The 23,995-nt window shown below is 40.5% G+C and overlaps 1 protein-coding gene across 1 annotated transcript in view; it reads right to left on the bottom strand.

Moving 5' to 3' along the window:
- Positions 1-2,138: 2,138 nt before the first annotated feature.
- LOC126426429 (zinc finger protein 543-like) overlaps positions 2,139-23,995 on the bottom strand; it is a 172,156-nt gene continuing 150,299 nt past the window's right edge. The window contains exons 7-11 of the mRNA XM_050088347.1: positions 22,212-22,249; positions 6,853-7,025; positions 5,875-5,925; positions 5,543-5,757; positions 2,139-2,198 (exon numbers count right to left, since the gene is read on the bottom strand). Of these exons, the coding sequence (XP_049944304.1) occupies positions 2,139-2,198; positions 5,543-5,757; positions 5,875-5,925; positions 6,853-7,025; positions 22,212-22,249 (537 nt within the window). The remainder of the gene's footprint in view (positions 2,199-5,542; positions 5,758-5,874; positions 5,926-6,852; positions 7,026-22,211; positions 22,250-23,995) is intronic.

Raw genomic sequence — 23,995 nt, 5'->3', positions numbered from 1 at the left:
AGAAAACATTCTGAAAAACCCGAAAATTCCTATTTCTTTTTATGAGCCTCAAACTGTCGAAGTTTCTGGCTTATCTGGCAAGAAAAATTTTGAACTTGATATCACAAATTACTACAAATCGGTAGAATTTGACATTCCTTACATCGTTTTTGTCACATTTCAGACAAATCGAAAAAAATTCATCAGTTAGCTGAGACTCTGTTATTCGATTACGTTAAACTTCAGAGCATATAACTGAAAAATGATCGAAATGAAGTGTTTCCACAGGAGATGTGGAACATAAACCCCCCAAACAACTTCCTCAAAATATACGACCCATTTCTCGATTTTAAACGATTTGTTGCACTAAAATCAGACGCCGATCTTAGCTCATATAGTTTCATAACGAATTATCCGATTTATGTCATTAACATGACGCATAGAAAGAACGTTGTCACTTCACAGAAGACGACCATGAAACTTTGTGCAACTTCCATCGATAACCTTCCTAATGACACACTCGCATATGTCGTAATGTATGGAAAAAGAAATCTGACATACGATGCACAGCACAGCATAGATCTTTTTCTCTCAGAGGCGAGTGGCCGGCGGCTCACGCGTCTTCTTCGACTCTAGCTTCAGTCACTAGATGTCTCATTTTTCGCTCTGGAACGTACTTTGTCACTCGAACACGAACTATATATATATATATATATATATATATATATATACACACATACGATTTGCGAGTCGAATTGCTTCGCCCCATGGGGCAAAGCTGAATAGCTATAGGATTGTTCTGGCCAGCCAATACTACTGTTATTTGCTCTCGTCGTCCACTGCTGCAGCTCATCAACAAGAAGACGGACACCAGCCATCAGTAGCTCTTCAATCTGCTCCAGAAGCAGATGACAAGACGCAGCCAACAGAAGATGGGTGGACGTCGTAGCAATAGAAGCCACAGAACAACAGCGGCTTTCAAACTAGAAGCTGCAGTCCATCAGCAGCAGAGCCAGGTGGGAGAGGTTGAAATAAAGAGAGTACCATCAAAGTCCCACCATGCTCGGGTGCTAATCCATTTTGCAGCTTTTTCTTAAGTTCAACTTTGGAATCAAAAGAACGAATTTGTCCCATTATATTTTATTTGCCTTAAATGGGCAACACAAAACAGCTAAGGCAATGTGGCGACTGTCTAGAAAAACAGTGTTAATGAATTTCATAAGGATAAGTAACTAAAAGATGGATATTACTGGATTTGTAAAAAATGTGTTTCGAGAAGTCACACAATTAGAGTCACATGTGAACGTAGTAGAAATTTATTTATAAAATCACTCAAACAACAAAAATCAGCATTTCATAAAAATCTTATCTCCGTGAAGAAGAAAGAATTAGGAAAATTTTAGGTAAGGACTGACGTACAGAATGCAGAGGCCTGAAGCTCAGTGAAGACTGAGTGGAAGGCATTCAATAGGATATATTTTGCAGTTTTTTCCTTACATTCACTTAGGGAAATGAGTCATTTTCCATTGGTCAACATAAGAAAATGAAGAGGTGAACAGCGGTGAACGAGGGTGAATTGTTGCGTTCAACTGAGAATTTTTAAGATAATTTGAGCTGAAAAATGGGTTAGAATAGGACAATTCTGAGGGTTTTGGGGAACTAGCTCGGTTTCTGGCGAAACTGAAGGTCGAGCCAGAAAGTGAGCTGGTGAGCCAGAACCCGCAGAACTGTCCTACTATCTTACCAATATTATTGAGTTAAATCTCCTTTTGTATTGAAATAACCAGCCACACTTCGCTGACTCATCCCTTTGATGCTGTGTTACAATCTTTCATGATCTGCAAGGCTAGACCTTCACAACTGGTAACAACATTTGGTGGCCCCAATGCTGTCATTTCCTACCACAATACTCTATCATCATCCACCAAGCATCACCATTGCAGCAGCCTAGCCACTGCCCAGCTGATGCATCTTGACAGCTGCTGGCTTAGTGCATGGTCAGCACATCTGTTGCCTCTGCAGTACCCCACCATTGTACCAGTGCATCATCTCAGTTGGCCTCATGTTTCTAGAATAACATAAATCGGCCAGTTCAAACTTTAAATTATTGTATGATTATCTGTAACTTCTTGAGTTTTCTATTCCTGTCCTCCTTTTCACTACATTTGGAAATTCTTTGTTTCCTCTATTAGTATGTTGCATCCCTTAGCAAGAGCCACCTGTGCAATGGAGAAATTTCAAACATTAAACTACAACTTTTGTAATTTTGAATTAATTAGCCTGCTGCTATGGAAGGGGAGTGAAGTGTGCATTGCAGACTCACAGACTGAGTGGGAAGCCCTTTATGAAATATGTTTCACTGCACAGCTGTGGCTAGGCAGAGGTTGGTTCTGTACCAGTTACCACTGTATAGCCTTGTTCACATTCATACCATTCTGACAGTGAGGATGCTGATGGGGTGACACTTCCGAGAAGCATCGCTAGTGAGGAAAAGCTTCTAGAAAATCATCCAGCAACCAATCAGACAGCTGTTAATGGTCACTTGGGGCCATAGAGCATAACCGAGATCAATTTGGTTCACTCTTGGCAACCAGCTTTCAATCTGAACAGAGATGCCCTTCCATCCCATTCTCCAGCACTATGCCCCTAGGTCTGTTAGGGGCCTTAAAGGTAAAGTTCTGATGTAAACACCAGTCAGTTGTTTCAAAGTACTCTCCATTGTTTTTTTAAACAATACGCTTGATTTGCATGTACTCCTGGATCCTCATTCTACAGTTTACTTGTACTTGACAATTATTGTACAATAGTTTATTCTGTCATGATTAGCTTAGGTTATGATTTTATTGGGTGCAGATACACTTTTTAATTTATGGGTATCTACTGTGTTTATGTAGATTCAGATCTTTGGATGGTTTTCCATCCAACCACTGAATATATTTATTTTCTGCTTACATCTTGTGTATCAGGGAAATGCTATATGACCCATCTTTAGCTGACACATAGATATTCAGTCCATATTGTGTGCCATTTTTAACATGTTACAATGAATTTTACTGTTTTTCTTAGAGATTCATAATATGTATAGTCGCCACACTTAGTAGCATATTTTCAGATTCATCTGAATATAAGGCTATTGTCTGGAGACCTGGTATTTCTTTCTTTTTATTGGAAAATAATATTTAGTACAAATGTGTGTGGATGTTGCCTATTATGAATAATCCATACAGCAGTTGTGGATGTCCTATCATGAGAAAGATGGAATAAAATGTAATCACATCACTAAAAGTGTCATTGCAAAAGTGTAGCAAAAGAGAACAGTGCAAACCACTTAATTATAACTGTCTCCAGTTGTTACATGTATGATGGAACATACTAAAACACTTTCATCAATAACAAATTTGTAGGAAATCAAAAATAAAAACAATGGTTCTGAAATAAAAAATGAAGCATAAGAACAGATTTCCCAAAAAAATTCAGATTTATTTACACAAATTAAGAAAAATATTCACAATGAAAACATCTTTGATTATAACACAAGAAATATTTAGTACTCACATTCTAAGCTCTCCCAAGTGTTGTTCTTAAGTATAAAAATAACTGGAATCGAATCAGAACACCTAATGTTTGTTTATCTATTTCATTTTGTGTAGAATTTACGCAGGATTAAACACTGACCAAATACTTAAGAGCTTTGGTGTATAACACTTATCTACATTATCTCTTAATTATGTACAAAACTTTGTGAAATAAGAAAATTTCACAAGAAATATAGCTATCATTCACTGGTTTAAATGGCTAACAAACAATGAATTTGTTAGATTACACATTTTTGCATCTGACCTATCACATGGAGATGCACTGATGAGTAAAAATGTCATGTACACTGCCCATCGGGAGACTGAATGCCACATGTTGTATGCACATGATGCAGTAAGCACATTACAGGTATATAAGCAGACCAGAGATTAACAAGGAATTGTTCCACCAATTAGATGGGTTGTGAGCATGTAAATCCAATGACATAAGTGACTTGAGCAAAGGGCAAGTTACAGTAGCATTGTCGTTGGGAACTAGCGCCTCAAAGTGGTGAAGCTGGTTGGCTGGATCTATGCTACTGTTGTGAACATCTGTGGAAAGCGGCAGAAAGGTGATAAATCCATAACCTTATGAAAAGATGTAATACATCCATACTTCATCACAAATCTTGGAGGTCAGAAGCTTGCCTGCTCTCTAGAGCTGGACATGTGGCAATAAATGCCATATCTAATGACATAAAACAATGCTGGAGCAGCCACACACGTATTTGAACACACAATTCAATGTACATTGTTGAATGTGGGGCTCCGCAACATATGGTCACTGTATGTTTCCATACCAATCCACCAAAATGTTCAGTTGCAACTGTGGTGAGCAAGGGATCATTGATGCTGGAATGAAGACCAATGCAAATGTCAACTAACAGGGCGGGTGGCATTTCCTGTTACACCAGGTCGGTTGCCAAGTCCAGATATGCTATCATCTAGGTGAATGGCACCAGATGGAGGGTCCATCATGCTATGGGGCAGTGAGTTGGACTCCTTTGGGACATCTGGTAGTAATCAATGGCGGCATGACAGTTGCAGTCTATGTGATCTTTATTGCAACTGAATAGATTCCTTCATGCCTGATGTGCTCTCTGATGGTGAAGGCATTTTTCAGCAGCGTAATGTCCATGTCACATGTGCAGAACGACTCCACAGTGGTCTAAGCACCATGGTAACTAACACCGATGTCTCAACCACACCATTTAGCTGATCTGAACGAGTGGAATACAAGTGGTGCAACATACATCCAAAAACATGTGACGTATAAAGTCCGTATCATGTAGAATTGTCATTGTACTGTGTTCCACAGGTGGACAAAAAGGCTATTAAGCAGGTTCTTGCATTTGTTATCTTAAGTAATGCAGGATTAGTACTAACAGAACAATAATGTACACACTATTAATGACAAACAGCAGACCTCTTGAGAAAACATACCTGAGTAAAATAATTGCCATAATCACGTTTCTCCAGTGATGAGTTAACTAGCCTGAGTGAAGGAAGGGCCATGAATATATTTTTGCTGTCACTGTTTCTAAAATGCAGAGTTACAAGTACTACATAATGCCTATGTTAGGAATAATAAGCAGCAAGTCATGACATTTCCTTGGCGTTATACTGAATATTGCATGGTACTTATTATTACTGACAAAGGTATGAATTTATCACAATCCACAATCTTCTTGTCCCACGATCGATAGGAAAATGGAGCAGTGTGAATGACAAAAACACATTTGAATCACGTTTCTGGAATATGTAGTAATACAATTTCGTGCCGTATCAAGCTGCAAATATGGAGTTTTATATTGTCACATTATCTCTTACCACTCTATAGCACACATTGTTGCGCTTTTTCACAATTCTATCACATTTTAATGTTATTTCACAGGCATTACAATTTATTGTCCTGGTGCTACATCCATTAGTTTATAGGCCTTGAAGGCACGAACAAGGGAAATCTATTTGCAAAAACCAACACTTACTTGCAGTTTCTTTCTGATGTGAAGTAATGCATGTGTCTTAAGAGTACGCAATTGAGTGAAACTTTTGTCACAGATATCACATTTGTGAGGCCCCTTTCCAATGTGTTCTAATGCATGTGTCTTGAGGTCACCTGATTTAGCAAATGATTTGCCACAAATATCACATTTGTGAGGTTTATCTTCAGTATGAATTAATACGTGTCTGTTGAAACTGCCTGAAACAGCAAAAGATTTCCCACAAATCTCACATTTGTGAGGTTTCTTTCCAGTGTGAATTAATGAATGTATCTTGAGATCGCATGGCCAACAAAAAGATTTCCCACAAATCTCACATAGGTGAGATTTCTTTCCAGTGTGAATTAATACATGTGCCTTGAGATTGCCTGAAAAAGCAAAAGATTTCCCACAAATCTCGCATTTGTGAGCTTTCTTTCCAGTGTGAATTAAGGTATGCATCTTGATATAGCTTGACTGAGCATACGATTTCCCACAAATCTCACATTTGTGAGGTTTCTTTCCAGTGTGAATTATTGCGTGTCTCTTGAGATGGCCTCGCTGGACAAAAGATTTCCCACACATCGCACACTTGTGAGGTTTCTTTCCAGTGTGAATTAATGTGTGTGTCTTGAGATTGCCTGCCATAGCAAAAGATTTCCCACAAATATCGCATTTGTGTGGTTTCTTTCCAGCGTGAATTAATGAGTGTCTCTTAAGATCACCTGACCAAGAAAAAGATTTCCCACAAATCTCACATTTGTGAAGTCTTTTCACGGTGTGTATAAATGATTTTCTCTGCAGATCACCTGACCTAGTAATCAATTTGCCACAAATACCACGTTTGTCAGATCTGTTTGTAGTAAGTAGATCAACCTGGGCACTGGCATTAACAGCTGTAGATAAAGTTCCATAATCATTTGTTTTCTCGGCATTATTTGTCGTGTGTATGTTACACATGTCATTATAGGACTTGTTTGCAGCTTTCCAGGTTTCCTTGTATGAATTCAGCTCATTGTGTTCGGTGACAGAAACTTCTGGCTCACTATCCAAGAAGATACTGCTTTGATGCTCATCAGTATAGCCATATCTTTCGTGGTCACCAACAGTTAAGACATGATAATTCTCACTCATTCTCAAATGTTTTTTCAAACTAACATTACTAGGAAATACCTCACCACACCACTTACAAACATACGAAGGTGGTTGCATGCCATCAATGTGCATAAACACATGAATTATGAGTTTGTATTTTGAAGGAAAGCTCTGTTGGCAGAAATTACAGCTATATACATGTAATTCCTTTTCCCTCATACTACAGTCATATTGGATGGCAACTGAGCATTCCTTATTAAAAGTCACATCTTCTGTATAGGTACCAAACTCGTGTGTTGACTTCATGTCTACCACCAACTCATCGTGGACCAGTCCATGGTGACACGTCTCTTCACGGGATATGCCACAGGTCCCACCAGTACTCTGGGTCAATCTGAAGAGTGATATTTAAGTGTACATAAATTCAGTACTATAGGCCAGAAGTCATAAAAGTGCACGAGAAATTATATGGTGCAAATGGCTCTCAGCACTATGGGACGTAGCTACTGTGGTCATCAGTCCCATAGAACTTAGAACTACTTAAACCTAACAAACCTAAGGACATCACAGATCCATGCCTGAGGCAGGATTCGAACCTGCAACCGTAGCAGTCGCGCGGTTCGGGACTGCGCGCCTAGAACCGCTAGACCACTGCGGACGGCGAGAAATTATATGTTAAGTAACTGTTAGTGATGTAAAATTATAATATTCAACCAGAAGGAATGGTGAACTAAAAGGGGTTTAAAACGAAAATAACCAGAGGAAATTTAATAATGGTTAATTGAGTCACTGCCGATTTGATTTGAAATTTTTAGATAAGAATTAAAATAATTCACTTTAACGAGTTACAATCATTTTAAAATACAGTGCTACAAGTTAGTAGTCTACACCAAATCATTAAATGTATCAAAAAATGTATCAGTTACATGTTTTAATTCAAAATTCTTAAGTTCAAGTATTTAAGATATAATTTAGAGAAATAATTTTTAAATGTTCCTCTTCCATTATCTTAGCTCTATAAGCGCCTTTTCTTTGTTTTGCAAACAGTTTCACCTTTGGAAATGATAAATTTATTTCACCTAGTAGACAGAATTTTTTTTTGCTTGGTTCGCAGTGAGTCAAGAATTAGTACAAGCTTCAATATTTTGATTAGGTATCTAGTATGGATGTTAATCAGGTGGATAATGACTGTTCATGAACAAGAATCAATGTCACATCAATCAAGGGAAAAAAATATGCATACTGATGAATGAATATGAATGACACACTTGCAAATGGTTTTAATCTAAGACTGTGTTTTTGGCACTGCATCTTATATGAAACCTTGCTCAAATGAAAATACTGTCTGAAAAGATGGAAATGGTTGTAAATTTTCCAATATGTTTGCGATGAGCCTTCTTGAAAACTTTTAAAATATGGCTCTGAGCACTATGGGACTTAACATCTGTGGTCATCAGTCGCCTAGAACTTAGAACTACTTAAACTTAACTAACCTAAGGACATCACACACATCCATGCCCGAGGCAGGATTCGAACCTGCGACCGTAGCAGTCGCGCGGTTTTGGACTGCGCACCTAGAATCGCTAGACCACCGCGGCCGGCTGAAAACTTTTACATCTTCCCAAAATCTGGGCACATGGCATTGCAGAACACCATAGACTGAAGGACACACATATAAATGGCCACATCATCAGCCATTAAACACTGCAGGCTGACACTACATACTGAATGCAGTGATAACAGCTGATGCATGAGCTACCCCTGTAGTATCTGGGTCCCATTATTTCGCCTGCAGTCAAACCCTTTCCCACAGAATAGTGATGCCTTTCAGGCCCCCAGTATGTGCATCATGTTGGACATGAAAGATTATGCACTACTGGAAGCGTGCATGTGCGAGGGTTTTCTATTGTTCTGACTATAACTTTTGACTTTTTTCCATTGTGTTGGTATACAGTTTTGTTTGGCATGGTATCTCATAAATTTCGAGTGTTTTTAAACTCTTAATTGGGATCACACGATTTTTTTTAACGTAACTGTTATCATGGTGTATGTCTGATTCTAGAAGTTGACAACTAAATCACTAAATATTGTACCTTTTTTTTACACCAATATCTACATGGATACTCTGCGAATCACATTTACGTGCCTAGCAGAGGGTTCATCGAACCACCTACACAATTCTCTATTATTCCACTCTCGTATAGCGCGAGGAACGAATGATCATCTATATCATTCTGTACAATCTCCGATTTCCCTTATTTTATCGAGGTGATCGTTCCTCCCTCTGTAGGTCGGTGTCAACAAAATATTTTCGCATTTGGAGAAGAATTTCGTGAGAAGTTTCTGCCACAACGAACGCCTTCCTTTTAATGATTTCTAGCCCAAATCCTGCATCATTTCTGTGACACTCTATCCCATATTTCGCGATAATACCAAAGGTGCTGCCTTTCTTTGAACTATCTGGTAAGGATCCCACACCGCGCACCAGTATTCTAAAAGAGGATGGACAAGCGTAGTGTAGGCAGTATCCTTAGTCGGTCTGCTACCTTTTCTAAGTGTCCTGCCAATAAAAGGCAGCCTTTGGTTAGCCTTAGCCACAACATTTTCTGTGGGTTCTTTCCAATTTAAGTTGTTAACTGCAATAACTAGGTATTTAGTCGAATTTACGTCTTTTAGATTATACTGATTTATCGTGTAACCGAAGTTTAACGAGTTCCTTTCAGCACTCATGTGGATGACCTCACACATTTTGTTATTTAGGGTCAACTGCCACTTTCTGCACCATTCAGATGTCTTTTCTAAATCGTTTTGCAGTTTGTTTTGATCTTCTGATGACTTTATTACTCGATAAACGACAGCGTCATCTGCAAACAACCGAAGACAGCTGCTCAGATTGCCACCAAAATTGTTTATATACATAAGGAACAGCAAACGGCCTATAACACTACCTTTGGGAACTCCAAAAATCACTTCTGTTTTAATCCATGACTTTCCATGAATTACTGCGAACTGTGACCTTTGACAGGAAATCGCAAATCCAGTCACATAACTGAGACCATATTCCATAAGCACGCAGTTTCACTACGTGCCGCTTGTGTGATACAGAGTCAAAAGCCTTCCGGAACTCCGTGAATATGGAATCGATCTGAAATCCCTTGTCAATAGCACTCAGCACTTCATGTGAATAAAGAGCTAGTTGTGTTTCACAAGAACGATGTTTTCTAAACCCATGCTGACTGTGTCTCAATAGACAGTTTTCTTCGAGGTAATTCATAATGTTCAAACACAAAATACGTTGTAAAATTCTGCTGCATATCGACGTTAACGGTATTTGCTTGTAATTTAGTGGATTACTCCTACTACCGTTCTTGAATATTGGTGTGACCTGCGCAAGTTTCCAGTCTTTGGGTACAGATCTTTTGTCAAGCGAATGACTTAAGTATGGAGCTAATGCATCAGCATACTCTTAAAGAAACCTAATTGGTATACAGTCTGGACCATAAGACTAGCTTTTATTAAGTGATTTAAGTTGCTTCACTACTCAGAGAATATTTACTTCTACGTTACTCATGTTGGCAGCTGTTCTAAGTTCGAATTGTGGAATATTTACTTTGTCTTCTTTTGTGAAGGCATTTCGGAAGGCTGTGTTTAGTAACTCTGCTTTGGCAGCACTGTCTTCGATAGTGTCTCCATTGCTATCGTGCAGAGAAGACATTGATTGTTTCTTGCCGCTAACGTACTTCACAAACGACCAAAATCTCTTTGGATTTTCTGCCAGGTTTGGAGACAGTTTCGTTGTGGAAATTGTTATAGGCATCTCACATTGAACTCCGTGCTAAATTTCAAGCTTCTGTAAAGGATCGTCAATCTTGGGAATTTTGCGTCTGCTTAAATTTGGCATGTTTGTTTCGTTGTTTCTGCAACAGTGGTCTAACCCGTTTTGTGTACCAAGGAGGATCAGCTCTGTCGTTTGTTAATTTGTTTGGTATAGATCTCCCAATTTCTGCCGATACTATTTCTTTGGATCCAAGCCACATCTCATCTACACTTATATTATTAATTTGGAATGAGTGGAGATTGTCTCTCAGGAAGGCGTCAAGTGAATTTTTATCTGCTTTTTTGAATAGGTATATTTTTCGCTTATTTTTAGAGGATTTGGGGATTATACAATATTCAGTCTCGCTACGACAACCCTGTATTCACTAATCCCTGTATCGGTTTTGATGCTTGTTATTCACTCAGGATTATTTGTTGTTAAGAGGTCAAATGTGTTTTTGCAACTGTTTACTATTCGTGTGGGCTCATGAACTAACTGCTCGAAATAATTTGCAGATAATGCGTTTAGCACAATTTCGGATGATATTTTATGCGTACCTCCAGAATTAAATATGTATTTTTGCCAACATATCGAGGGTAAATTAAAGTCATCATTAACTATTATCGTATGAGTCGAGTACGTGTTTGAAATCAAACTCAAGATTTCTTTGAACCTTTCACCAACTGTATCATTTGAATTGGGAGGTCGGTAAAAGGATCCAATCATTATTTTATTCCGGTTGCCAACATTGACCTCTGCCCATACTAGCTCAAAGGAAGTATCTACTTCAATTTCGCGACACGATAAACTACTTCTGACAGCAACAAACATGCCACCGGCAACAGTGTTTAACCCATCCTTTCGGAACATCGTTAGGTTCTTCGCAAAAATTCCGGCTGAGCTTATATCCGGCTTTAGCCAGCTTTCAGTGCCTATAATGATTTGAGCATCAGTGCTTTCTACTAGCACTTAGAGCTCTGGTACTTCCCAACATTGCTACGACAATTTACAACTGTTATACCAATGGTTCCTGTATCTACGTTCTTCCTGAGTTCAGCCTGCACCCTTTGTGGCTGAAGTCCTCCTTGTGTTTTCCCAAGATTCTCTAACCTAAAAAACCACCCAGTCCACGCCACACAGCCCCTACTACCCGTGTAGCCGCCTCCAGCATACAGTGGACACCTGACCTATTCAGCAGAACCTGAAACCCGGCTACCCTTCAGCGCAAGTCGAGGAATTTGCAGCCTACACAGTCGCAGAACCGCCTGAGCCTCTGATTCAGACCCTCCACACGGCACTGTACCAGAGGTCCGCAATCAGTCCTGTCGACTATGCTGCAAATGGTCAGCTGTCATCCTGCAAGGAAGACTGGCAGCCTTTACCACTTCTGTTAGCCGCTCGAAACCAGAGAGAATCTCTTCTGATCCAAAGTGACACACATCATTGGTACCGACATGAGCAACCACCTGCAGTTGACTGCACCCTGCACTCTTCATGGCATCCGGGAGGACCCTTTCCACATCTGGAATGACTCCACCCGGTATGCACACAGAGTGCACATTGGTTTTCTTACCGTCCTAGTCCCTAGGGGACCCCATAACACGCCTAACATTGGAGTTCCCAACTACCAATAATCCCACCCTCTGCGATTGCCCAGATCTTGCAGGCTGAGTGGTTTCCTGTGAAACAGGACAGGCGACAGCATCTGGCTCAGCAACAGTGTCAGCCACAAACAGTACCTGGAACCTGTTTGTCAAACAGGGGAGGCCTTATGTGCGGCCACCTGGGAAGTCTTTCGCCACCTGCTTCACCCTGAGACCTGAGACCCACTCGACCACAGGTAAGGTGTCAGCCTGTGTGCAAGCAGTAACTGAGTTTGCCACCACTGAGGACCGGTCAGAGGACTCTGACGTGCTGTGCGTCTGTTGGATCCCCACGGCCAGCCCACAACAGTGGCGCCCATCTACTACAGCTCCAAGCTGTGTAACCGAAGACATCACAGCCTGAAGCTGAAAGCGAAGCATCATCAAGTCGGCTCGCATCAGGTAAACGAACTATTGGCACCTGCTGCACAAATCTACTGTAGGCCTTGACGAAAATGTACTAACTGTGTCTAGTAATACGCAGATATTCAACAACCTAGCTACCGAAGTATTCAAGTGAAACTAAATAATTTGCCCCTGATTAGGAACTTTTAATATGTCACAAAATCCGTTTATACTCTGACGCAAACGAAAACGCGACAACTGTGGGTATTAGATATTAATTTACACGCAAGAACTCAAGAAACTATACTATTAAGTCAGTTACAATATGTATTTTCATACATATGGAAGTGAAGTAGCTGAATATTAATAATGAAGAAAGAGAGAAAAAAATGCAACTAAGGTTTCAAACGAATACCTTTCTGTTTCTCAAAGTACTAGAGATAAAACTTAGAATTAAAATTTTATGCCAGTCAACTGTAAAAAAACCATATAAGAAACAAAATTTCTGGAAAACTTCAACAATACTTAAATTTTGACAATTATTTATCAATTGTATTTCAGACCTCCATGTAAGCATTGTGTAGGTACTGGGTACTTTTGTCATATCCTTAGTTTTTACCGCACAACAGTTTTTGTGGCAGGTACATTCATTCGTAAACTGTTCATGCAGTGATGATGGAAGTGCACATGTATTTTATCAATAGACATACTACAGGCTGGACAGTAACACTGCTGATGGTTTACACCACATTTGTTAAAAATTTTGGCACTGTAACTGTTACCTCTAAATTCTCAAACCAAAGATCTGTCATTATGAACAAAAACCGTTTCTTACATTCTATCTATCTTCTCCAGTGCCCCTCCACCTGACAACTAGACAGGTCGGCTTATTAATGGGACTTCGTCATGTTTACTCGGTCTTTTGGCCAAGGCTGGTTGTGATGTGCCATTGCATATATAGGCTGGTATTATGATGGGGTCGCCAGTCCCAAAGACTATCTCCCCCCCTCCACGGGACAGAATTAGTCTACCCAACTGTCTGCGTCCAGTTTAATCCATGGGAAAGTGCGAATGTCTGCAAATGTTTGTGAGCTGTGTAATTGAGGCGGGACATGGGGACCAACCTGGTATTCACCTAGTGGGATGTGGAAAACCACCTAAAAACCACATCCATGCTGGCCAGCACACCGGCCCTTTGCTGTTAATCCGCTGAGTGGATTCAATTTGGGGACGGCGCGCTTACCCGAATTCAGGAAGCAGCGTGTTAGCGCTCTCAGCTACCCTAACACCCAACCCCCCCGCCCCCTACGCCGCCGCCGCCGCCGCCGCCGCCGCCGCCGCCGCCGCCGCCACCACCACCACCACCACCACCACCACCACCACCACCACCACCACCACCACCACCCTCTTCTGAATTTGTTTCACCAATTTCCATCATGCAATCTTGATGAATATTACTGTCATCCAAAACTTCATAAATCATTTAAACCAAAATATATGTAGAAGTACAGAACGCAAACACCCAGTAACTGGGCAGAGAATGTCCCCAACCCAGCCAGGAATCTTAACCGGGACCCCATGATCCTATTAGACCACGAGCTGAGGACAGAACTCATGGAGAATAGTAAGTCTGTTCAGGCTGGTTTGAATGGTTGGAGAAACGTGGGACACACTGCCTACTGTAAAAGACACTCACACAGAAGTCACCATAATTATTACACTGTAATAACAACAATAACCACAAGCTGTTGATAAAAACCCCTGCTTAGCAGCAATCACAGAACGAGTGTGGTATCACTGCAAGACGTCATAACAACTTTATTATGAATTTACTGAGGGTAAAATTGTCTGAACAGCACCCTGTTTTCATAACAAGAAGTCGATCTAAGGCGTTTTAAGTGATTATAGTTAAACTGACAGTGTTCTGGGTACAGCATCGTGGGGTCTATACTTTGCATGATGCAGAAACATTGTAGCATGTTCATTAACTGGTGTCCTCACCGAGTACGCTGAAAAATATTTTTTCATTTTCCACCATCAGTTGAAAATATGGCGCTATAAGCAGTGAGAATAAGGTATCAGTGCAGGAAAAGAGTAGAAACGATCAGACCAATGATAATGCTGGTTCTGGTACGTTTGTCAGAATATGATCAGAAGTTACGTGTTCAAAATGGTCTACTGACTCAGCAACATGCTGTATCCATGACATGACAGGGTTAACAGTTGCCTACAGCATATCCACTGTAATCAGATTGAATTTGATCATATGATATCCTTCTGATCAGGAGTATCTGGATACAACCCCAATCAATCTTTCACATATCCCATGTCGCATGAATTTAGGTTGGGGGATCTCTAAGGCCACATATCTTGAAACTGCATAGATATAATGTGGGTGATACCAAAGGTTTCATGGAACCAACTGTTCACTCGACAACAGACATATCGTGCCACCACATCTCACATCAAAACAACGATGCAGACAATTGTGTTCTTGAAATGCTGGAATCACATTGCATAACAAGATCCTTATAAAGTTCAGATGTCACTGTACACCTTACAGGTCTATGGCGTGTTAGTATCTCCAAGGAACACTGACTGAGAATGAAGGGGCTTGTGAAATCACACCACACTGTCACATAAGCTGTGTGCAATGGATGTTCCCACACAAGATTTGGGAGGACAACCCCATATGCGACAGTTGTGTGCATGCAGAGCCCCTTGCACAGTAATATATGCCTTGCCCATCCAAAGAATATTCCCCAGCCTAAAGCCGCTCATTTTCATGCATGCCAAAAACGAAGGCAAAGTCACAGCATTGTAGCCTATCTTGGGCTTTCTTTAGCAGCGCATTCTGAGCCTTATAGAGATACTAGTGTAAAATGTGCCACAAAATCTTTTGAGCTGTTGACTGGAGGGAGGCAGAGAGAGAGAGAGAGAGAGAGAGAGAGAGAGAGAGAGAGAGAGAGAGAGATATCCTGTGACAAATCTAGCACTTATTTGAAGCATCTGCTGCATGGTCGGCTGTAGCTAAAAGCAAATACAACAACCTATACTGGAATCTGTTGCACCACTCAATTCACCTATTTCTTCAAATTTCTTGATTGTACTCTTCAACACATTTATTGACATGGGGCCTTTTCTCAGTCATTTATTTCAATGATATTCCTGCAATCCAGTGCTGCTGTTCTGATAAAACAACTTTACCACTCATGCAAGGCGTTTCTTCGCAATAGGCACTACGTTTCATATGGAAGGATTAAATCTTCTTAACTGGGTGTAAATCCAGACAAGAAAAAATTCCTGGATTTCCCGGTCAGAAACGTGCTTTCTAGGGTGAAAAACTTTTAGTGGGTGGAAGTACATTTTTCCATGTCAAAAGATGGTATCGTTTCCCTAGGAGCTGTAAACCTTATCAATTCCATGAATGGTTATGGATTTGTAAACTTTCTGGCAGCTTAGGAATCTCAACCTAGCAAAAATCAAAGGGTTTTTGAAAGATCTCTGATGAGTGGAAACATGTACACTACATATTTTCGTATCACGAAAGTATGAACACGAATTCCACCAATTATATCAAGGTAGCTTCTGAAGCACTGAAATAAAGATTGTGACATGCTTTTGTCGGCCAAGCATAGCTCATGTCACATGATCTCGCCAGTCAACGACAGGAGATATTCACAGAATAGGGAGGAGGAGGAGATTAGTGTTTAACGTCCCGTCGACAACGAGGTCATTAGAGACGGAGCACAAGCTCGGATTAGGGAAGGATGGGGAAGGAAATCGGCCGTGCCCTTTCGAAGGAACCATCCCGGCATTTGCCTTAGGTGATCTAGGGAAATCACGGAAAACCTAAATCAGGATGGCCGGACGCGGGATTGAACCGTCGTCCTCCCGACAGAGAATAGGAAACGTGACGTCAGCAAATAACGACATGAATGTTCCGCCATGCAAACACACAAATGGAAGAAGTTAATGGTTTGAATTAATATGCATCAGTACAACTACAAGACCAGCTAAGTTTTCATATATAATGTTGACTTACGAAAAGTTATTGCTGTCTTGCCGAGGGTGTGTTTAGGCAGGACCCTAAGAGCACCAGCTTCAATTTTAGCAGCTTTATATTTCTAACAAGCACGATTACTTTTCCCATAGTAAAGCCAGTTACATGTGAAATCGCTCAATAACTTCGCTCTTGTTTTTGAAAGGCAACTATACTGTTTGCCAGCATTATTGCATAATATGTACTCAATGGAAGAACTATAATAAATATGAAAGACTAAACTTGAAACTTGGAAATTTTCTGTGTGTATTACCTTTTCAAGATATATGAAACGCAAGTGTGCCACCAAATTTTAAAATTATGGCATAAATGGCTGATCTTCTCAGCCCAAAATTTTCCACATGGCTCGTCCTGAGCGTTAAGTCTTTAATGAGAATATAATGCTCTGTGATTAGAAAAATTCATTGAACATTCTGACATGCATCATCATCTTGTATAAAAGGAAATTTACTGTGAAAGTAACGCTTCTGAAACCAACATTCGCGGTATTTCACTGTGTCCTGTTAGAAATGTAACCAGTTGTGATGTCACTCATCAAAACGCGCCCAGGAATGAGAGATATTGATAAATGGTTCAAATGGCTCTGAGCACTATGAGACTTAACTTCTGAGGTCATCAGTAACCTAGAACTTAGAACTAATTAAACCTAACTAACCTAAGGACATCACAAACATCCATGCCCGATGCATGATTTGTGACCATTGAGGCCATCGCTATAGGTAAATGCTGAACATACAATACAGGAAATACAATACAATACAGGAAATGGGTTGGGTTCTACATATAGCAACGGTACTGGAAAGAAGGATTGAAACATAGATCTGCTTAAACTTGTCAGAAAATTTATAATCACGAGATTTTACAGCGTGTTTATGTAGGATACATTGTCTAAGACAATGTGGAAATCCAAGAAACGTGGAACTGTCAATTTACGTGTTGTTTGGGGTATGGAGCTCTTGGTAATTTAAGGCCACCTGATGAACTGTGTTGTCACTTCACCAATATGAACCAGCTGTTGTACAATGTTCGACGCTACCTTGACTTCAGTTCATACTTCTGAGGATATTCCTGCATGATATTTTTCGTGAAAATTGCATAAAAACAAGCAGTATGCATCATTTGAAGCTGCGATGTAATTATGTTCACTCTAATCCTAATTGGTCTAAAGTGAAAGGAAACTGCTTTCCTCCAATATATGAGCAGAGGGTAGTGATATACAGTATTGACCAGTCTGGAAACACACAAAAGCATAGTCAACGTCACTGAATTAATAATAAATTACATCTAGGGAATGGGGAAGCTGTGGAAATTCCCTTATGGCTCTTGAGACATTGACAATTCATATGCATACTTTAAACGTTTTGTTACAGGGTTTCAGATACATGCATACGTTAATATGTTTAAATCAGAGATAAAAAGAAAACACATTGCGGACTTCAGTCACAAATATTCAATATCATGGCTACTAGGTTTCTACAAAGGGCAAGTGATAGTGCTTAATACTGATAAAATTTTAGTTATCAACTGGTGGCCGTACTGCCAGTCAGTACAATTCGTGTAGAGAGTAATATTGCAACGAATTTTGTATCGTGATGACATTAGTCCATACTATTTATGCAATTTTTCCTATGGTGGGTCGTGAAGTGAAGAAAATAAAGTCCATAATGAACATAGGCTGGTACATGAAGCCAAGGTGGCAAAGGGTTCACAACCATCAGGAATGTTGCAGGTACCGCGAAGTTAAGCTACCAAAGCAGAAGCCAAAAGCGAACTCCAGGAGGTAACTGAGAAGAATGGCATGCCCTATACTAGCAGGCAAGGGAGTCATCAAATAAGAGGGAATAGGAAGAGTGGTCAGGTGTGAAAGAGAAACGGCATGCCTATCCACTGAGGAGGACATCATGCCAGTATGACTATTAGTTCAGCATCTTCTGCATGGACTCTCAATCAGGCTGGTGTAAAAGCCACCAGTGGCTAAACATATTCCAAGATGGTGGAGTGTGTTAAGACAGCCAGTTAGGAATGTACACGGGATAAAAAGAAAATGGAGGAAGGTGGCCTGATTTGCTCCCCTGGAAGTACCACTAAGGCGATGTAGGACACTGAGGGATTGAGTATTATGTACAGCCAGGTAAGATACATGGGAGGACCAAGGAAGATTCCTATCAGACATGAGTCCCAGAAATTCTTTAGTTTCAGTGAATGGAAGAACAAAAAGTACAAGATGTAAAGATGGTGTGAGAAAATCATTCCGCCGCCAAATATTCATACAAAGGGTTTTGGCAGTTGAAAAGTGAAAGCCACTGCCCATACTTCACGAAAAAAGATGATAGGAACGACGCTGAAGACGTTGCTCAAGGAGACAAGTTGATGTAGAACTGCAACAGATTCTAAGATCCTTGACGAAAAGGGAGCTGAGATCCCTGGTGGGAGAGTACTCAGTACGAGCATTCAGGCATCCCATTTTCCTGGATAAATATGTCTGACAATCCTAAACCATAAACCCTGAGAAAAAAATTGTCTTTCAAAACATCCTCTAGTAAATGGGGCAGATCGCCTCTGAAGCCCCACATGTACAAACTACAGAGGATACCAGCCCTCCACCATATTTATCAGGACAATGGTTCAGATCTCCGCAAGTGAATCACATCGCTGCATGGTTCAGATCTCCTCAAGTGAATCGCATTGCTGCATGCCTCAGTCCACCAGGGACCAGGACATGCTACAATGAACCTGAAGTGCACAATATGGAACATTCTGCAGCGGTAAGGATATCGTTTGGAAGATACTTCACCTGGTTATCACAGCTGAGTAAAGTTCATGAGGGAGGAGTAAAGCCTCCAATAAGCCTCAGAAAGCTGCCAATTGGATTTGCACTCAGGTGGGGTAGGAGTCAGCAAATGGATAAGACACAAAAAGTAATCACTTGAGAATGCGTCAGAGGGAACAGGCCATTCAAGGTGACCAGCAAGGTGGACAGTGCAGAACAAGAGGTCCAAATGGTAATAAATGTGCATGGAATCTGAAGGGAACACAGGTGCTCCAATAGTAAGAGAGATGATTCTGAAGGTCAGCTAAGTGGAAATCTCTTGGGCAGGTTCTCCAAGAGCCCCAAAGCAGATGGTGGGCATTGAAGTCGCCAAGCAGCAAAAAGGAGTGGGAGAGCTGACCAATGAGCTGGAGTAATTCCAACATGGTAACAACAAATAACAGAGGGGTGTAGACGTTAAAAAGAGAAAAGATGGAATGAGGAAGGAAAATGCAGAATGCAACAGTTAGTAGTCGAGTGTTCAATGGGATCAATGACCAGCATGGCTCCCCCATGAGGTGGAGTTCTGTCCTTGGGGGAAAGGTCACATAGGTCCAGAAGGAAACAGAGGTCAGAGCGATTGTGAGGAGAATTTGTTTTTTTTTTGGTAGTGGAGAACAAGAGGACACTGCAATTCCAAGAGAAGCTGTAATTCCTCCTTGTTGGATCCATTGGAGAAGAATCATAATGGGGATTGGGGAGGACGGAACAAATGAAGGTTAAACATCTTAGTGGCTGCTGAGTGCCAGCCTTCAAAAACTCACTGCTACAGGGGCAGAGGCTGGATAATCCTGTTACATGAGATCTACAAACATATTGGCATTCTCCCTGGGTCAGCCTGTGAATTCCATGGCAGAAAATCGGTAGGCAGTGGGCACCAGCAAAATGGAGCTCAGCCGGATGAGGATATATGTGCCAACACCACTGAAGAGGATCTCAAAGTCATGGAAGGAGAAGACCGTTTGAGTTCTTAGAACTTTCTAGTTGGCAGATGAAAACTATGTTTTTACCTGTAGAAAGTCTTTGGGGGAGTATTGCTTTTGTCCTTTCAGGCTGACAGTTGTGTAGCTGGTGATTTCGCAACCACGGGCAATGATTTGATGGCTTGTTGCACAGTTGTAGGAGGAGATGGGGATGCTACTGTGACCTGGGTGATTTTACTACTAAAATACTGAAGTTGAGGTTGCAAGTCTGGGTGGGTATATCCTCCATTACACATGGCATAGTCAAAACTGATACTGTAAATGCCAGATTGTAAAATGTATGGATTTTGACTAGCTAACAACTGCAAGTGAGAAGGTGGGGTTTAATGTCCTTCACTCAGATCTCCTGGATGGCTCGCTCATTAAGACACATGGGACATCCATGGGATTACAATTGATGCAACAGAGAGGAGGGAAACAGCTGCCCTCATGAGCATCTCTGCCAAGATTAACACATTTGGCCATGTTTTGGCAGGATACGTGTTTTATTATAATATTGACACTTGTAGGAACTTATCTGGTTTGGAATGTATGGTTGGATCATGACGACTTCATAGCCTAACTTAGCAAACGGTAGAAAAAGCTGCATGTGGGCATTAATTTTGCATCTATATTTTTCATTACTCAATGGGCCACAGTGATCCCATGATTAGAGAGATAAGAGTGGATTTCTGTCTTGGTGTGGCCATCTAGCATCAGAATGTAAGGAACACCATGTGAAGAGTTCAGTGTACGCTGGTCCTCAACAGGAACAGGGTAGCTCTGGAGGAGTAATACTGTAAACAGTTGCTGGGCTTGAAAATCACAATATGTCTTCAAAAGGGAAATTGCATTAGATAAATGAGAAAAGAATTTCACAGAGCCTGCAACTGCAACAACACCTTTCAGATTAATGCACACATTAATTGTAACAAAGGACTGACCACCTCCAGTACGTGATACCATGAGGAACTGATGTGCAGCTGGGAGGGCCTTCAAATCTTTAGCCTGTTTACATTTAGTAGACACACACTAAGATGGCGATTGAGTCAATGAAAAAAAAAAATCCCCATTATTGCCAACATCTCCAGTGGTATGCTCCTTCCAAATGGGGGCCCCCTCAGAGTGGGATTCACCCACCATAAATGCCTGTTCACACCCAACGTCACACCTCCTGAAGTTCTGGCAGAGGGACCAATTGTCATTTGGGAAGGTAACAGCTTAGGTATTCACCCCTCTCTGGGCCTGGCCTGTATCAGAAGGTATGTGCAAGCCCTCTCCTTTGACCCGGAGCTGGGAATTATGCATTACCTTGTCACCTGTAATGTGTCTAATGAAAGGGCCAGCCTTCAGGAACACATTGGGATGAAGCAGAAACAAAGACAATCAGGATTCACCAGTTAACTTCACAACCTTACTGAAACTGGCACCAGCTACTTACAGATCTTCTTGATGGAGGCCTGTAAACTGTCACCACTACAAGCTTGTGTGTTTCATGAGTACCACTTTGGCACACCATTGAAAGGGCTGTTCAACACTATATTCATTAACCTGGAAGGGTGGGGATCAGCTCCAGTTTTTGGAGACATAGCCACTCACAATTTCTTCTTGACATTAGCTTGTGCCAATCAAGATGAATCTGTTGATTTTCAGTGATTTTCATGTGATTTTTTGCATTAAGCACAATACAGCTCCTGACATTCCACCTGAACTTTTATTTTCCTGTATGGATATTAGACATTCACTCTATTTATTTAGGAACATTCACATAATGGTTGTTGCAGAGAATAGCATTACTGACCATACTGCCTTTTAATGATGATGCTTATCAGTAATACTGAATAATTACAGTAGTGCATTTTATATCTGAAGTACTCTCACAATTAATAAATAAAAATTTATATTTCTCAAAAAGTTCCACAGAGAATTATGTAAACTTACCTTGCACTATCAGGTGTGTATCTTGTTGAGGTTTCCACCTGAAATATTTGAAGAAATGGCCAGTGATTCAGAACTGATGAGACAGTAAATAAATAGAATTCTATTAATGCCCACCAACATGTGATTGATCCACAACATGCTGTAGGTGAGTCTTGAAATATAATTAAAGAGGGCATGATAAACTGTTGCACTTAATGAAACAGAATGTTAGTAAGAATTCACTCTCCATTTTCTCACTGTCTTCAGTACTGTAAGTAACCACACAAGCCAGTAATTCGATTCTAGCCCTACTTCCTACTAGACACTTAACAAAGACAAGAGAACAAATACATCTTTAATCTGTCATGCACTTACACCTTGTGTAAAATTTTTGTTCACTTTTTTTCATTATAAAAACTGCCATTCACTGACAGATGAATCGATTATCATAAGTGACACATTTGGACCTTTGTGCTCTAAGCACCCCAGACCAACTTGCAGAGGTGAGGAGTAACTTCTAAACCCAACCTTAAATTCACACCCAAAACTACATACATGCTTGGACCATTAAATATACGAACATTAATGAATACTGGCAAACTCAAAATGCTTTCAGACATTGTAAATGAACAACAAGTTAAAATTTGCATTTAAAAATAACACTTTCACAGATGGCGAAATACCACAATCAGAGAACTGTAGATCTTTCACAGAGAACACAGGGAAGAAATTCGCGAAACTACTCCAGAACTAGGCTCTGCATTCATGAATGGCAATTACGTTGCAAATGGTACCAAATTTTTTGGGAGGAAGACAGTTCAATCCCACGTCCGACCATCCTGATTTAGTTTTTCTGTGATTTCCCTAAATCACTCCTGGCAAATGCCAGGATGTTTACTTTGAAAGGGCATGGCCTGCTTCCTTCCCCATCCTTTCCTAATCCGATTAGACCAATGACCTCGCTGTTTGGTCTCTTCCCCCAAACAATCCAAAATCCAAATTTTTAATTAGCTCCAGGAAGTCCCTCTCCCTGCAATAATTCAATATTTAGGTGAGAGGTACACAACAATTAATGCGCATGCACCAATAAATCAGGATAACAAGAACAATGCAGGAGGTAAAACAGTCCTCAGAACAATGTTGAGAAGCATCTGATAAAGTACCGGAGGAAAATATACAGATTTTATTAAACTTTTATCCTCAGACTGGCACAGAATGGAGATGAGAACATTATCTGCCTAAACTGCTATTAAATGAATTTATTCACAACTGGAATTTTGACTGTTATACCATTCTCAAGTGACAGCTTACCATGAACTAAGTCAGCGTTATTAAATGTCATGCCTAGTGCTTGGGGAGTGGATATTAAGACGTGCAGTAGGACATGACTTTGATAGAAATTAGTACATGAAGTACTGGCATTGTCTAGGCATACAGATTACAAAGACTCCCATATTGTCATGAATATGGAATTTGTAAACATGGTTAACACAAGGAAAGTATTACCTCAATAGGAATTATAAAGGATTCTATCATCACACTGAGATACCACTTGAGAATCGTACAGCTGCCAAATTAATTTTGAATAAATACATTCTGTAACAGTCCAGGGAGAAAATGTTTTCATTTATGAATGTCTGCCTTACAAAAATGGTAAGAAAAAGACATTTAGCTAAATTGTTGGCAGATAACCATCCCCTCCCCCCCCCCCCCCCCCACACACACACACATACACACACATCACAAAACCACTAAAATCATATGAGGTCAACAATAATATGATTTGAGAATATCAGATAGTTTCT

The sequence above is a fragment of the Schistocerca serialis genome, chromosome 11 (genome assembly GCF_023864345.2).
Source record: "Schistocerca serialis cubense isolate TAMUIC-IGC-003099 chromosome 11, iqSchSeri2.2, whole genome shotgun sequence".
Taxonomy (NCBI): Eukaryota; Metazoa; Arthropoda; class Insecta; order Orthoptera; family Acrididae; genus Schistocerca; species Schistocerca serialis.
Note: the sequence above shows the minus strand (reverse complement) of the source record. Positions and strands in the feature narration are given on the sequence as shown.